The sequence below is a fragment of the Carettochelys insculpta genome, chromosome 29 (assembly GCF_033958435.1).
Source record: "Carettochelys insculpta isolate YL-2023 chromosome 29, ASM3395843v1, whole genome shotgun sequence".
Lineage (NCBI taxonomy): Eukaryota > Metazoa > Chordata > Testudines > Carettochelyidae > Carettochelys > Carettochelys insculpta.
The window spans coordinates 1,986,733-2,001,987 of NC_134165.1; the positions used below are offsets into that span (position 1 = coordinate 1,986,733).

The 15,255-nt window shown below is 51.3% G+C and overlaps 1 protein-coding gene across 5 annotated transcripts in view; it reads left to right on the forward strand.

The window, feature by feature from the left end:
• Positions 1-15,255, forward strand: part of RFX1 (regulatory factor X1) — a 59,968-nt gene that overhangs the window by 16,315 nt on the left and 28,398 nt on the right. For 4 of the 5 annotated variants that reach the window (XM_074979478.1, XM_074979477.1, XM_074979474.1 and 1 more), the window contains exons 3-4: positions 2,118-2,227; positions 2,749-2,832. In XM_074979478.1, the coding sequence (XP_074835579.1) occupies positions 2,118-2,227; positions 2,749-2,832 (194 nt within the window). The remainder of the gene's footprint in view (positions 1-2,117; positions 2,228-2,748; positions 2,833-15,255) is intronic. The other variant, XM_074979475.1, reaches the window with a different exon arrangement.

Genomic DNA, 15,255 nt, shown 5'->3' on the forward strand with positions numbered 1-15,255 from the left:
GGTTTAGAGGCAGAATTTAAAGAGAAGGAATATTCTAATACAGGCTGAATCTCTCTAATCCAGAACTCTGTCGTCTGGCAACATCCAAAAGCCAGCGTGATTCTAGTTAGCTGGACAACCACTTACTGGTTGTGGCCAAGTTTCCCGTGGTCCCATAAAGTTTGTTTCCAGCCCCCAGTCCTGGCTCTCTGTGTTCTCTTCTGTTATTTAGCTGTAATTTACCCCTAAATGTCTTCTAAGAGCCCAGTCAGCAGCGGAAGTGTTGGTAACGTGCTAGACAATATTGACCTCCCATGCTCCAGCAAATTCTCTTGTCCGGCACTGGTCAGGTCCCGAGGGTGCCAGATGAGAGGTTCAACCTGTAATATTATGTTTCTCTAAGGTCTCTGACCCCAACTTATACACCTACGCATAGACCCACTGAAATACACCTACCTCTGGGGCAGAAGGTTGCAGTCACCTTTTGAATAGTGGGGAGCGTGGGAATTTTGGCCAAAACATTTTACGGAGCATGGGACGGGATTTTTAACAAAATTAGAAGAACCATCCCTTCTTTTTATCTAGAGCTTTGCACCAGTAGATCACGTAGCGTTTTATAAAGCAGCTTGCTGTCACTATCCCTACTTTACAGATGGGAAAACTGAGGCACAGAGCGGTGCAGTGACTCGCCCAAGGTTGTCCTGTAGAGCAGTATCAGAGCTGGGAAATGTCCCTATCCTGTGGGCTATTGCACCTCCTTTTTAATGATCTAGTGTGATGACAAGGCATTGTGTTGCACGACAGTATGGGGGAGCTAGTGGAATTGGATTTTCACAGGGGGATTGACACAGTTTCACCTGACTGATCATAATACACACTCTCCAAGCCTGGGTAAGGAAAGGAAGGTGCTGGCCTGATCATTGAAGTCGGTATGAGTCCAACAAGACAGCTTCTCCTGTGAAAAGTGGATTGCAGGAATCCGGCCTGGCTGGGCTAAGACCTTTTCCCACCCTTAAGGTCTCTGATTCTGTGGAGTGCAAAGTAACCAACACAGATAAGAGCCAGTTACTCTGCACATAATTGATGTAAAGGACCTGGTCAAATGGTCATTAAATGTCAGAGCACCTGACCTGTGTGACCCACCACACAAAAGCCTCCTGAAAATCCATGTCTGCTCGTCCATGGACTCAGCTGGTAAAGTGGGAAAAGGACCTCCAGCTTAGCCAGGCCTGTCTCCCGGGGTTCCCAAGCTGTTAAATTGATCATTAACATTGATTTGTTCAGGCGCCCGAAGGAAACAGACTAACTCACCATCCTGGAAGGTCGCTAAGCTATTTTTTTCCTCCTCTTCTGCTGATAATGTCAAATGAGACACCCATGAAACATGATCTCCTGCCTCTTGATTAGAATCGGCCCCAGATGAGCTCCCCTACTCCTTCCTGGAAGGATCAGAGGGTTGGGATTGCACCTACTAGGATAGGGATGTTTATTCTAAACCAGCCTTACAGGAGCTTTGGTGAGAACTGGCAGGGATTAGCTGGCCAAGGTTCCAGGTTATAAAAGCCTTGGGTCTTTTATTACCTGTCTCGCAAGGCAGGGGCGCCAACACAAACACACTGTGCCCACTGCACCATGTATTATGATTGTCTCTGTACAGCTCCTTGTGATCGTAAGTATCTGGCTTGCTCCGCAGGGAATGTCTTTGCATCAAGGGTCCCTCACACAGGCAGGCTGTATCAGAGACCTCAGTCACCAGTGTTCTCACTAGCTTTCAGTAGATGCAAATTGCTGGTTGTGTCTTTCTGTTAGAAACAGAGGCTGAAACTCACACCGGGTGCTGCATAGCAATCAGCAGACTTATGCCTGGGGCAGAGAGCTTCATTCAACACATGGGGCTGAAGCTACTGTGGCACAGGATTGGGAGTCAGGACTCCTGGTTTCTATTCCCAACTTTGGGGGCTCCCAGTGCTGTGATTAGGAGCCCGCATAGACCAACACCAGTTCTGTGCTCAGTTCACTAGTCCCTACTGGCTCTTTGCATCTCCCTTGAAATAGACAGGAGGGATTTGCATGGTTTTTCTGAATTGCCATCCTAGGACTTTTAATGGGAGCTATTCTTCTTCTCTTCCAAAACTCAGAAGGCGCCATGAGGCCCAGTGACTCCGTCTCTGAGTCCAGCCCAGGTTCGACGGCGACACAATCTGGGGTGCCAACACAGGTGGTGCAGCAAGTCCAGGCCACTCAGCAGGTAGGTGGAGAAGCAGGTGATCTTCCTGGCTGGCAGGTGGGTGCTGTTGGACTTGTTACAGGGGGCATAAGTCCAGGTAGATTTGTGCTCATTGGGTTTGTTTGTTGCTTCTGTGCCTCACAAATACGCAGCTGTTTCACCTCTCGTGCTCTAGGTCAGGCTGGACGTCTGTATTTCTGGGTTTTTGTTCCACATTGAGGAGTGGGGAGTTGGGTCTAATGATTAGAGCAGGGGGCTGGGAGTGGAGTGCATCTACGAGTTAAAATGGGGATTGGGTGGAGAGGACCAGAATTCAGGACTTCTGGGTTCTATTCCTAGCTCTGTCACTAAGTTATGGTATGAACACGGGCAGATCTCTCCTTGCTGTGTGCCTTAGGACCAAACAAGGCTGATACTTCATCCCCTTTGCTAAGTGTATTGACACCCGCTGCTGCCAGGGTCTGCTGATAGTCAGAGCCTCTGAGGGCTGTGGTCGTCATCATGCGTGCTTCCTCTTAAACTCTGGGTGTTTTGTTTGACAGAGGCTGTTGGTTCAAGCCAGCATGCAGGCTAAGCCACCATCGGTATCCCCCCTCCAGCTAACAGGTGTTCAAGTGCCCCAGCAGGTAAGCGATGGTCAGAACGCCCCAAGCCCTGTGCTCTTTCACGGTTTTCCACTGCAACCTCTTGTGCTTGGCACCCTTGCAACTCACAATGTCTCTGTATTAAACTGTCCCCAGAATACACTTACTGGTGCAGCCGCCTAACTGCAGGTTGAGCTCATTCACACCTCTAGAGTTAACTAACCCCAGGATCTGACCTGCTTTTCCCTGTGACCAGCGCAAAGCTGGAGTAACTCCTTTGAAACTGCTCAAGTAAAAGCACATGGAATATCAGACTGGACTGCATGAGGGGCACCTGGTTGTGCTGCCTCAGGGGAATAACAGTGCTTTTGATGCTATCCATCTGAACGGAGAGAAGACGTTAGAGAGGGGAGAGGATCATTCAGGTCAGTTAATCCAGCGTGTGCGGAGGAAGCTTATTGCCTAGTGAGATCAGAGCCCACATTATGAAGTGCTTTAAATGGCATTGCATTGTCTGAAGAACGAGCGGAAGTGGGTCAGATCTGGGCTTCATTGACATCCATGTGGAGCGCTGGAACAATTTGTGTAGTGGGGGTGCTGAGAGCCATGGAACCAAATGGTAAGTCCTATTAATGACAGAAACCACTTCAGGCCAGAGGGCTCAGAAGCACCCCGGTTCCGGCGCCTGCGCATCGTCTGACATGGGAGCAGGATTTCACTTAGCTGGTGTAAGGAGACATGAAGTAGGACAAACAAATCACAGGAGGATGGAAGATGAAAGAGGCGCTGCCAACCTGTTTCCCCTACCTGTGATTTGCTTTTCCTGCTACTTCCCCAGGCCTTCGGCCTCTTTGACGTGTAATTGTCATGCGTTTTGCACAGCACCCTCTGTTCTTCACAGGGCTTCACAGCTGCTCTGGGTGAGTTCTGCCTCCTTTGAACTAATCTGACTTACCCGCTGGTGTATATAATTGACAGATGCTTTGCATGCCCACTGAATGCCAGAGGGACTGACACCCCATTCTCCACTCACTTTATACCTTGCGTAATTTATGCCGTCATTTATGGCCACATCGGAGTCAGGATTAGAGGTCATCAGAACTACCCTGTCTTATTCCAAGTCTGAATGCAGCCCTAGGACTTAGGTGGTAACTAGTCTCATTGGGCTCAATTAATCTAATTTATTTAATTAATTTAACATAAGAACTAGGGGTCACCAAATGAAATTAATTGGTATCAGGTTTAAAACAAACTGAAGGAAGTATTTCTTCACCCAGTGCACAGTCAACCTGTGGAACTCCTTGCTAGAGGATGTACTTATTCCTGGTCATACTGGGCCAGACCCAAATGTCATAGAATCACAGAATTGTAGGGCTGGAAGGGACCTCAGGAGGTCATCTAGTCCAGCCCCCTGCTTCAAGCAGGATCAACCCCTACTAAGTCATCCCAGCCAGGACCTTGTCCAGCTGGGACTTAAAAACCTCAAGGGATGGAGAATCCACCAGCTTTCTAGGCAACACATTCCAATGCTTCACCACCCACCTGGTGAAGTAGTTTTTCCTAATATCTAACCTACACCTTTCCCTCTTCAACTTCTGACCATTATTCCTTGTTCTGCCATCTGACACCACTGAGGACAGTTTCTCACCCTCCTTTTTAGAGCTCCCCTTCAGGAAGTTGAAGGCTGCTATTAAATCACCTTTAAGTCTTCTCTTCTGTAAACTAAACAAGCCCAAATCCCTCAGCCTATCCTCATAGGTCTTGTGCTCCAGACCCTTAATCATTTTTGTTGCCCTTCGTTGAACCTGCTCTAGCAAATCCACATCCTTTTTATACTGGGGGGCTCAAAACTGGACACAGTATTCCAGATGTGGCCTCACCAGTGCCGAATAAAGAGGAATAACTATTTCACTAGAGCTGTGTCTACACGTGCACGCTACTTCGAAGTAGCGGCACTAACTTCGAAATAGCGCCCGTCGCGGCTACACGCGTTGGGCGCTATTTCGAAGTTAACTTCGACGTTAGGCGGCGAGACGTTGAAGTCGCTAACCTCATGAGGGGATCGGAATAGCGCCCTACTTCGACGTTCAACGTCGAAGTAGGGACCGTGTAGACGATCCGCGTCCCGCAACGTCGAAATTGCTGGGTCCTCCATGGCGGCCATCAGCTGGGGGGTTGAGAGATGCTCTCTCTCCAGCCCCTGCGGGGCTCTATGGTCACCGTGGGCAGCAGCCCTTAGCCCAGGGCTTCTGGCTGCTTCTGCGGCAGCTGGGGATCCATGCTGCAGGCACAGGGTCTGCAACCAGTTGTCAGCTCTGTGGATCTTGTGTTGTTTAGTGCAACTGTGTCTGGGAGGGGCCCTTTAAGGGAGCGGCTGGCTGTTGAGTCCGCCCTGTGACCCTGTCTGCAGCTGTGCCTGGCACCCTTATTTCGATGTGTGCTACTTTGGCGTGTAGACGTACCCTCGCAGCGCCTATTTCGATGTGGTGCCGCGCAACGTCGAAGTTGAACATCGACGTTGCCAGCCTTGGAGGACGTGTAGACATTATTCATCGAAATAAGCTATTTCGATGTTGGCTTCACATGTAGACGTAGCCTAGATCTGCTCGAAATGCTCCTCCTAATGCACCCCAGTATGCCATTAGCTTTCTTGACTACAAGGGCACACTGTTTACTCATATCCAGCCTTTCATCCACCATAACCCCTAAGTCCCTTTCCATCGCACTGCTGCTGAGCCAGTCAGTCCCCAGCCTGTAACAACGTTTGGGATTCTTCCGCCCCAGGTGCAGGACTCTACACTTCTCCTTACTGAACTGCATCCGATTTCTTTTGGCCCAGTCCTCCAATTTATCCAGGTCCCTCTGGATTCTCTCTCTACCCTCCAACTTATCTACCTCTCCCCCTAGTTTTGTGTCATCCGCAAACTTGCTGACGGTGCAACCCAGTCCCTCATCCAGGTCATTAATAAAGATGTTGAATAACACCGGCCCCAGAACCGAGCCTTGCGGCACTCTGCTTGAAACAGACCGCCATCCAGATATTGAGCCATTGACCACTACCCGTTGGGCCCGACCATCAAGCCAGCTTTCTATCCATCTTATAGCCCAAGGATCCAATCCATATTTCCTTAACTTATGGACAAGAATGTTGTGGGAGACCATATCAAAAGCCTTGCTGAAGCCAAGGTATATCACATCCACTGACTTCCCCATGTCCACAGAGCTTGTTACCTCATCATAGAAGCTAATCAGATTGGTCAGGCAGGACTTGCCCCTGGTGAATCCATGTTGGCTACTTTTGATCACTTTCCCCTCTTCCAAGTGCTTCAAAATGGATTCCTTGAGGATTCCCTCCATTATTTTCCCAGGGACTGAGGTAAGGCTGATGGGTCTATGGTTCCCTGGATTGTCCTTCTTTCCTTTTTTTAAAGATGGCACTACGTTTGCCTTCTTCCAGTCATCCGGTATCTCCCCCAATCTCCAAGAGTCTTCAATGATAATGGCCAAAGGTGCAGCAATGACCTCTGCCAATTCCCTCAGTACCCTGGGGTGCGTTAAATCCAGACCCATGGACTTGTGCACATCTAGTTTTTCTAGATAGCTCAGAACTTGACGTCAATAAGAGTCTTTTCACCTTCAGTGAGAGTTTGATTAGGCCCTCCATGTAATGCTTGGATTACTTGATCCCAGCATTATTTTCAGGGAAACACATGGCAGCAAAGATGGCTTATAACTGGAATTGCATGAAAAGATATAGAGGCTTTTCCTGCTGTGCCAGTAGAGAGAGAGAGTGGGGCTGTTTGCCCTGAGGAATGGACCTTCTAATAACAGTGACAGTGTCTTTGGGGAGAATAGTGGTCATGTGTACAACCTCAGCCACGCACATCAGGAGAGCTGGGTTCCATTCCTGCTTCCCCCACTGACAGTCTTCTGGTGGACCCTGGTGGCAGGCGGGACTCATGAATTCTCTTCCCAGCTAATGGTCAGAGCAAGTGATTGGGAGTCAGTTCTTCTGGGCTCTGGGAGTGGTGTCTAGTGGTCAGAGCACAGGGCACTGGGAGTCAGGACTCCTGGAGTCTCCTCCAACTTCTGCCACTGACTCACTCCCTGACTTTTGCAGACTACACACATGGCACTGAAACGCAGCTGTCCCTGGCAGATAGCTGGCCGCCAGAGGGTGCAGTGGGAAACTTTGGCCAAGGACAGAGGGGAAAAAAATGCATGATGTGAGCTCTTTCCAGCCCCAGCCCCTCTGTTTAAAAGGTCTTGTCTAAAAGCCCCTCAAAGATTAACATTTCAGCAACCCTTGGATTTGGTGACAAGGCTCTGTGTTAGTCTGTTTCAGCAGAAACAATGAGGAGCCCTATGGTGCATTAAGGACTAAGACATTTATTTGGGTATCTGAGGTATGGGGTTCCTGCCCATGAAAGCTTATGCCCAAATACATGGATGAGTCTTTATCAGGGTACAGTTGCTGGGTTATATCTGACATGATATTTATACTCCAAAACCATTTCCTCTGCTGTTATAGAGGAGATCGACTCCAGTGTGATGCTCCTTCATGCCCAAACCTAGCAGGTTAATGGTGGGAGCATTTGATGAAGAGTGGCTATTGCTGGAGATGGCTGCTGTGGCTACAGGGCAGGGAAGCGGGGGAAGCTGCAGCCAGCACATCTCATGGAGACTCATAGACTTATGGAAAACTGCAGTTGGAAGAGACCTCAAGAGGCCATCTCGCCCAGCGACTTGCGCCGAGGCAGGGCCGAGGAAACCTAGACCTCCCCGGCAGATGTTGGTCGAACCTCTTCCTAACAGCCTCCGAAGAATGGGAAACGCCAGCCTCCCCTGTCAGCCTGTTCAGAGCTTGAGTATCCTTGCTGGAAAGTTTTCCTGACATCGAACCTAAACCGTGACTGCGTATTAAGGCGACTCCTCCTTGTTCTGCCTTCAGCAGATTTGGGGATCAGGTTACTATTGTCCTCTTTATAGCTGCCCTCACCTTCTTCGAAGACCGCATTCAGGTTTACCTCCCACCAGTCTGCTTTTTTCTCAAGATTAAACATGCCCAAGCCGTGTCTACACGTGCACGCGACTTTGAAGTAGCGGCACTAACTTCGAAATAGCGCCCGTCATGGGTACACGTGTTGGGCGCTATTTCGATGTTAACATCGACGTTAGGCGGCGAGACGTCGAAGCCGCTATCCCCATGAGGGGATGGGAATAGCACCCTACTTCGAAATTGAACGTCGAAGTAGGGCACGTGTAGCCGATCCGCGTCCCGCAACATCGAAATAGCGGGGTCCGCCATGGCAGCCATCAGCTGAGGGGTTGAGAGACGCTCTCTCTCCAGCCCCTGCGGGGCTCTATGGTCACCGTGGGCAGCAGCCCTTAGCCCAGGGTTTCTGGCTGCTGCTGCGGCAGCTGGGGATCCATGCTGCACGCACAGGGTCTGCAACCAGTTGTCGGCTCTGTGGATCTTGTGTTGTTTAGTGCAACTGTGTCTGGGAGGGGCCCTTTAAGGGAGCGGCTGGCTGTTGAGTCCGCCCTGTGACCCTGTCTGCAGCTGTGCCTGGCACCCTTATTTCGATGTGTGCTGCTTTGGCGTGTAGACGTTCCCTCACAGCGCCTATTTTGATGTGGTGCTGCGCAGTGTCGATGTTGAACGTCGACGTTGCCAGCCCTGGAGGACATGTAGATGTTACTCATCAAAATAGCCTATTTCGATGTCGCTACATCGAAATAAGCTACTTCGATGTAGGCTTCACGTGTAGACGTAGCCCCAGTGTTCTTAATATTTTCTCACATGGCATATTTTCTAAACCTTCTCTCATGTTTGTTGCTGTCCTGTGGACTTTATAATTTGCTCACCTCTTTCTGAAACTGCGGTGCCCTGAAGATAGGACTTCAGCGGAGGTCTCACCTCTGCTGAACAGAACCAGGCAACTGCCTTCCCTGTCTTACTGGCTCCACTCCTGCAAAAACAACTCAGAAGAATATTGCCATTTTTTTGCAACTCTATCACCCAGGTTGGCTCCTATTAAATATTTAATTCGTGATCTGTTATAACCCTGGCTCTTCAGCAGTGCTACCCTCTAGCCAGCTTTTATCTATTTTGTAGTGGGGCAGTTGATTTGGCCTAGTACATTGCATTGGTCCTTGTTGAATTTCATCTTGTTGATTCAGACCAGGTCTCCAATTTGTCAGGGTGGTTTAGAATGCTAATCCTGTCCTCCAAAGTGTTTGCAACCCCTCGTGCTTGGCGTCCTGCAGATTTCACAAGTATACTCTCCATTCTGGTATCCAAGTCATTAATAAAAATACTGAATGGCAGCTAACACAGGACAGACTCCTGGTGGACCCATCAATTTACTGTCAAACTGGGACAAGAGAATTACCGAGGAGGATGTTTAAACCTGTTTTGCATCCATCTTACAGCAATTTCACGTAGACCTCCTATCCCTACCCTGCCTAGGAGACTGTCAGAAGCCTGACTGAAATCAGCTCCTAAGCAGAACATGCCACCCGGAACATCCGTGCTCCACAGTTTCTGCTAGGTTCATGTCTGCTATTAGATCCTTGAGGAGATTCTTGCTGTTCTTCTTCATGGGTCAGACCTTCTCCATCACAAAACCTTGTAAACAGCGAAATATCACGGCAGGTCCACGGCACCCCACACCAAGGGTGAGCGGCAGGACAAGCCTCTTTTCCACAGCATCATTCAAAGAGCCGTAGGAAATCCAGACAGATCAGAACCCGGCAGCCAACAGCTCCCCCAGAGATTTGGACAGAGTCCTGCCTGATCTGGGCAGCTCTTGCTGGTGTTTGTAATTGGTGCATATGTGATGGAGTGGGGGATACCTATGTGTGTGTGTGTGTGAGTGGCTCACAGAGGGTGTGGGGCTCCTGCTGAGGGTAACCTTGATGACCAGGTAACACCTTTGCACTGCAGACAAAGGAGGAGGTGGAGCCTGAGGTGTTTGAATTGGAACTGGGATTTGGGAAGCAGTTAGTCTGGGCTGGGAGAGAGAGAGAGACAAAGGAGGGGGCAAGGCCCCAGCTCTGGGGGCCCCTCGGGGCCTCCTCTCCCCAACATGGATTGGACTGGCTGTCTCTGCCTGCTGTACTGACTCCTCTGAACGATGCTGTGTCCTGTCGGCTAATAAACCCGCTGTTTTCCTGCTGAGTGAGAGACTCTCCTGCCTGCAAACAGGGTGCAGAGCATTGGGGACCCCAGAACCCCATCACACTGGTGTCAGGAGTGGGATGTTCTGCACCCCGAGGATGGAGCATCCAGCAGTAAGTGACTGGGGCCCCGGAAGAAGTGGGGCCTGCGAGACCCAGGTGTGCTGAAGGGCAGTGAGGTGCAGTTCCCCAAGGCGGAGGGGCCTGCGGCCGAACCCAAGCAACTGAGGTTGTGGTCCTCGAGAGGGGGTGTCACACCCGAGGAGGGGTTACTCCTGGGAATCTGTTGGAGTCGGTCCCAGAAGGTGGAGGGGCCGAGAGCCCAACCCCCAGGAACAAGTGACCCCTGAGGAGGCTGACGCTGAATGAGTCCTTCCCAAGACAGGGTGCTCATGGTCCCTGAGAGCGGGTGTCACACTGAAGAAGGGGTTCTGCTGGGAGTCTGTTGGAGTCGGTCCCAGAGGGCAGAGGGGCCTACGGCCTAACCCCGGGCAGCTTGTGACCCGCAAGGAGCCTGGCACACTGAAGGGATTCTTCCAGGAATCGTGGGGTGCAGAGGGCATCAGCCTGAGAGCCTGCAACCACGCTGAGCAACTCCGCTGTGAAGTGGCAGCACCTGGAAACCGAATCGAGATTAAAGAAGCTGGACAAGGCAGCGTGGATGTGCAGTGGCAGAGCTAAGGGCTGGGGAGAATCCTGCAGAGGTGAGCCCGGATCGGGGCAGGGAACCCCGCACTGCCTGGAGCTCTGAACCGAGTGGCCTGCCACAGCTCAAGGAGGGAAGGAGCGATTCCAACCCATCATCTACTAGTGGCCAAGACAGACCTGTGAAGAGTTTTCCAGGCCTGGGCCGAGGAAGGTGCCTGTGTGGCTGTGCAGGAAAGCAGCTGATCCACTGGGAATGGCAAGTTGTCTGTGAGAGAAGCTGCTTCACCTTCTGTGTGTGTGTGGAGACCAGCCGGGGGGGCTGGGACAAAGGAGAGAGTGTCTCCCATTGTCTGTCTGTGTTGAACAGCAGCAGCAGCCTGGGGAGAGAGCAGAGCCTGCGTTTGGAAAAGGTGACAATGAGGAAACTAGCCCATTGTCTGAGGAAGATTCCCCAGCCTAGGGTGGCTGGAGAAGGATCCACCAGAAAAGAGCATTCCAGGTGTGTCTCTGAATCCAGCCATGGGGGCTGGAACAGAGGGAATGGCTCTGGGATGGGCAGTGGTATCCCTGCTAAGGACACTGGTCCTTGGTGCAAGAAAAGTGCTTCTGCTTCTGGGGAAGTGAATCCTTTGCCTGAGCCTGTGGGGGCTCGAGATGGAGCCAAGATCCCAGAGCTGGATCTGAGGGCAGCTGAAGCCCAGATGGGAAGTGGGCCTACCTCTGTGTCTCTCAGGGGGGATGATGCTTTAACTTGGTCTAATCCAGTTAGTATCATCAGGGAATCCCAGAGACCAGACGATTCTGGTACTTGTTCTTTGCCTGATGCTGAGGTGTTACTGGGAGGGGGTGAGAGGACTCTGTCCTACCAGAGTCATCCTCTCACCAGGACACAAGAACAGATGGGCAATGGAGTTACGCTGACTGATGAAGATAAAGGAGCTGGTAGCAGAAGGGAGGAAAGGGACCCTGACCTTCTGTCCGGTGGTACTGGCTGTCTGCCTGGAGGGGGATTACATGGGAATCTGCCTGATGGGCCAGAAGTGATCCTGGGTGTAGGTGAAACCCAGGAGCTGGTTGTGGCTCAAGGGAGCAGTGCCCCTGTGGAGCCAGACAGGGGTGAGTTATTGTTTGGGGGAGCTCTTGAGGAAGAGAATTTCCCTGAAACTTTTCCTGACCCATCTGTGGGGACTGCAGAAAATGGGAGTGAGGTGAAGGAGAGTGAACAGGAAAGGTGCTTGTCTGTGAGAGCCGGAGCAGCCCTTTGCCTGGGGAGAAGTTTGTTTCAGCTCCTGATGGCCAGGACCTGCCTGAGTGTGAAACCACTGGCTGTGCTCTGCAAGGGTCCAAAGCAGGCAGGGTAAAAGTTTCTCAGGAATTGGAAGCTGGTGCAAGTAAAGTAAAAACTATCAGGGAATGTGAGCAGCCCTGTGAGAACCAAGTAAAACAGCTGCACAGTCAGTCTCTGTAGGATGCAGGAGAGGGCCAGCAATTCCCCATCTCCAGATGGTGGAAACACTTATATTCTCATACTGGACTCCACTTCTGATTCCATGGGGAGGCAGTAGTTGGAGGTGGAAGGACGAAGGAGCTGTGGGCCTGGTGGGCCAGTAAGGGATAAACAGGGATTCCTTCATGTGGATTCTGCATCTGGGACTCACAAAACAACTCTCAGAAAGCAGTTTGGTTTGCAAATTTCCAGACTGGCAGGAAGGGGGCCATCTCCCTGAGATCATCAATGGCCCAGCTCTTGTTAGAAGGGAAGGCACAGCCAGAGAGATCAGATTTCCACCCCAGGGGGCAAGGGAAAAGATTAGAACTTGATGGTGCTAAGAAAGGCCTCAGCCATTTATCCCCAAAATACCAGATTCTCAAGGAGGTTACACAAAGGTTGTGGTCTACCAAAGAGCAACGTAAATGTACAGTTGCAATGGGTTTGTTCTGTTACTCACGCTGACTGCTGTAACCAAGGGGTGCTGCTCCCAAAAGCTGTAGAATTGTACCATGCACTGAATGTTTGAAAAGAGCCATGTGACATGATGACATTGATGTAGAAGCATGAATTGTATGTTGAAGGAGTCTGCAACTCTGAAATGTCACCATTGTTCCCTGTAACTAGTCTTGCAACCTCTGACATGAGAAGGAACATTCCAAACCTATTGTGTGGCATGGAAGGGGAAACTGAGGCACACAGCCATTGTGGTGGTCTGGCTAAATGCCAAGGATGGAAGCATTTGTACCTTCCATTACTGGACTGTAACTGAATTCCAGACATCGACTGGAGCAGCTGTATGGACTGGTGGTCAGATGGGGCAGGACCCAGACCACAAAAGACCTGTTTGATCTGTTGGTGCTGCAGCATCTGTATGGGCTCTGCCTGCCCGACTTGAGAACGTGGCTGATGGACCGGGGCCGAAGCAGCGAGACCAACCAACCCAAGGGAACTAAAGGGACTTGCCCGGCTGCATCACATGAAAAGGGCCAAGACCAAGCTCCTGACTTGGAGCCTCCCCCAGCAGGACTATGACGTGGAGGTGGTGCACATCGAGGGGAGAACAGAGGGTACAGCCGATGCCCTGTCACAAGGGGAGAGCCCCGAACTTCCCCAGGTCACCAGTTGAGTGACCCCGCTCAGTTTGGTCTGGAAGGGGGGAGAGATGTGATGGAGTGGGGGATACCTATGTGTGTGTGTGTGTGAGTGGCTCACAGAGGGTGTGGGGCTCCTGCTGAGGGTAACCTTGATGACCAGGTAACACCTTTGCACTGCAGACAAAGGAGGAGGTGGAGCCTGAGGTGTTTGAATTGGAACTGGGATTTGGGAAGCAGTTAGTCTGGGCTGGGAGAGAGAGAGAGACAAAGGAGGGGGCAAGGCCCCAGCTCTGGGGGCCCCTCGGGGCCTCCTCTCCCCAACATGGATTGGACTGGCTGTCTCTGCCTGCTGTACTGACTCCTCTGAACGATGCTGTGTCCTGTCGGCTAATAAACCCGCTGTTTTCCTGCTGAGTGAGAGACTCTCCTGCCTGCAAACAGGGTGCAGAGCATTGGGGACCCCAGAACCCCATCACAGCATAGTACCTAAAACCTCCGTGATGGGCTCTTCAGACATGCAGTTTGCATTACCACAGTGAGCACAATCAGGCCGTTGTGACTATGGAATCTTCCCATCCTAAGCACCTTGGAGCAGCCATAGACACTCCAAAGCAGCAGTATTTGGAGACAGAATATGCCCATGAGAGCTCTCCCGGCATCTCACCCCTGCTGACTCAGGATTGTTCCTTAGTGTATGGTCACTAACGTTTTATCCAGGCTGATTCCGGAGTTCCAAATGTTGGGGCTCCCACTCCTTTCTGTGGAGAGGTTCTTCCTCAGATGTTGCCAAGACAAGCTGTCCCAGGCAGGCCAGCTTTCACACCTGCTTCACAACGCCCTGGCTTATCCTTTGGCCGTTTTGGCTAACGTTGTATTTAGGAATGGCCTGAAGAGCCCTTTCCTGGTTAATACAGCTGCCGTGACAGTGGGGTGTTAGAAGATCTGTGAATAACCTAAAACTACCACTCAGACTGTCTGTGTGCCAGGCAGGTGAAGAACCCCCTGTCCACTGGTTGCAAAGATGTTCTGCATGCTGGCATCTCCTGAAGGTGGGATCAAGGAGAAGAGAAGGGGTGCAGAGGCATCTGGAAAGAGAAACAAACAGCCCTTAGCCAGCCTGGTGCTAGTTTGCATGGCAGAAGGCAGTTGAGCCATACCACAAAAAGGGAATGCTGCAGAATTTGCCCCACTGCATCTTAGTTTCACTGACTCGAAGAACTTAGAGATGGAAGAGCCCTTAGATCTTCTGCCCCCATCTCAGCCACTCTATTCCTCTCTTGGCTTTGTTTGCCTAGTGTTGAGAACAGGGGCTCGGTCTGACGGCCAGACACAAGCAGATGAAGGTTCTGCTGCCTTGAGAGGTCATTTCACTTAGTGATGGTTCTGGGGGGGAGTTAATGCAGACCAGTACTGGACATGCCGAGTGGAGGTGGACTCTGCTTGTGAGATCTGTTCCCAGGGATACGCTGTACAGGTGAGTATTCTCACCCAAAGCCACTACAGTGTCACTTACTCTCCACATCAGCCCTCTGGACTAGTGCTGGCCACGACCTGCTGGGCTCCCCAGCAGCAAGCGGACCTTGGCGTTCCTCTCACCATTAACTAGGACTTCTTTTGTATTGTCCCTTTGCAGCGGCTGGTGGTGCAGAGTACTTCCCAGGCTAGCAAAGGAGGCCAGGTCACGTTGGCCGTGCACAGTGTACAGCAGCAGGTCCACTCTCCACCTGAGGTGGGTGGTGGGATGTTCGTTCCTCCCTTGCCTGGGGAAAGCATGACCAGGCCCCCAGAGCCAGCAGAGCGGGACGATTTGTTTGCATTGCTCATTGTCATTCATGATTTACTGCCTTTCCCAGCCTCCTTCAATTCATCCCCAGCATCCTCATCTGATTCCTGCCCCATTCCAGTTCACAGCAGGGCATGGGCCTCTTCCTGGGTAGACACTCCACAGGCAAGTGCAGAGCTTGGGATTTATGGCTGGGCCCCAGCTCCGGCCCAGAGTTCGCCACCAGGGCTTTGTTTGGCCCTTGATCCTGTCTAGGCCCCAAAGCA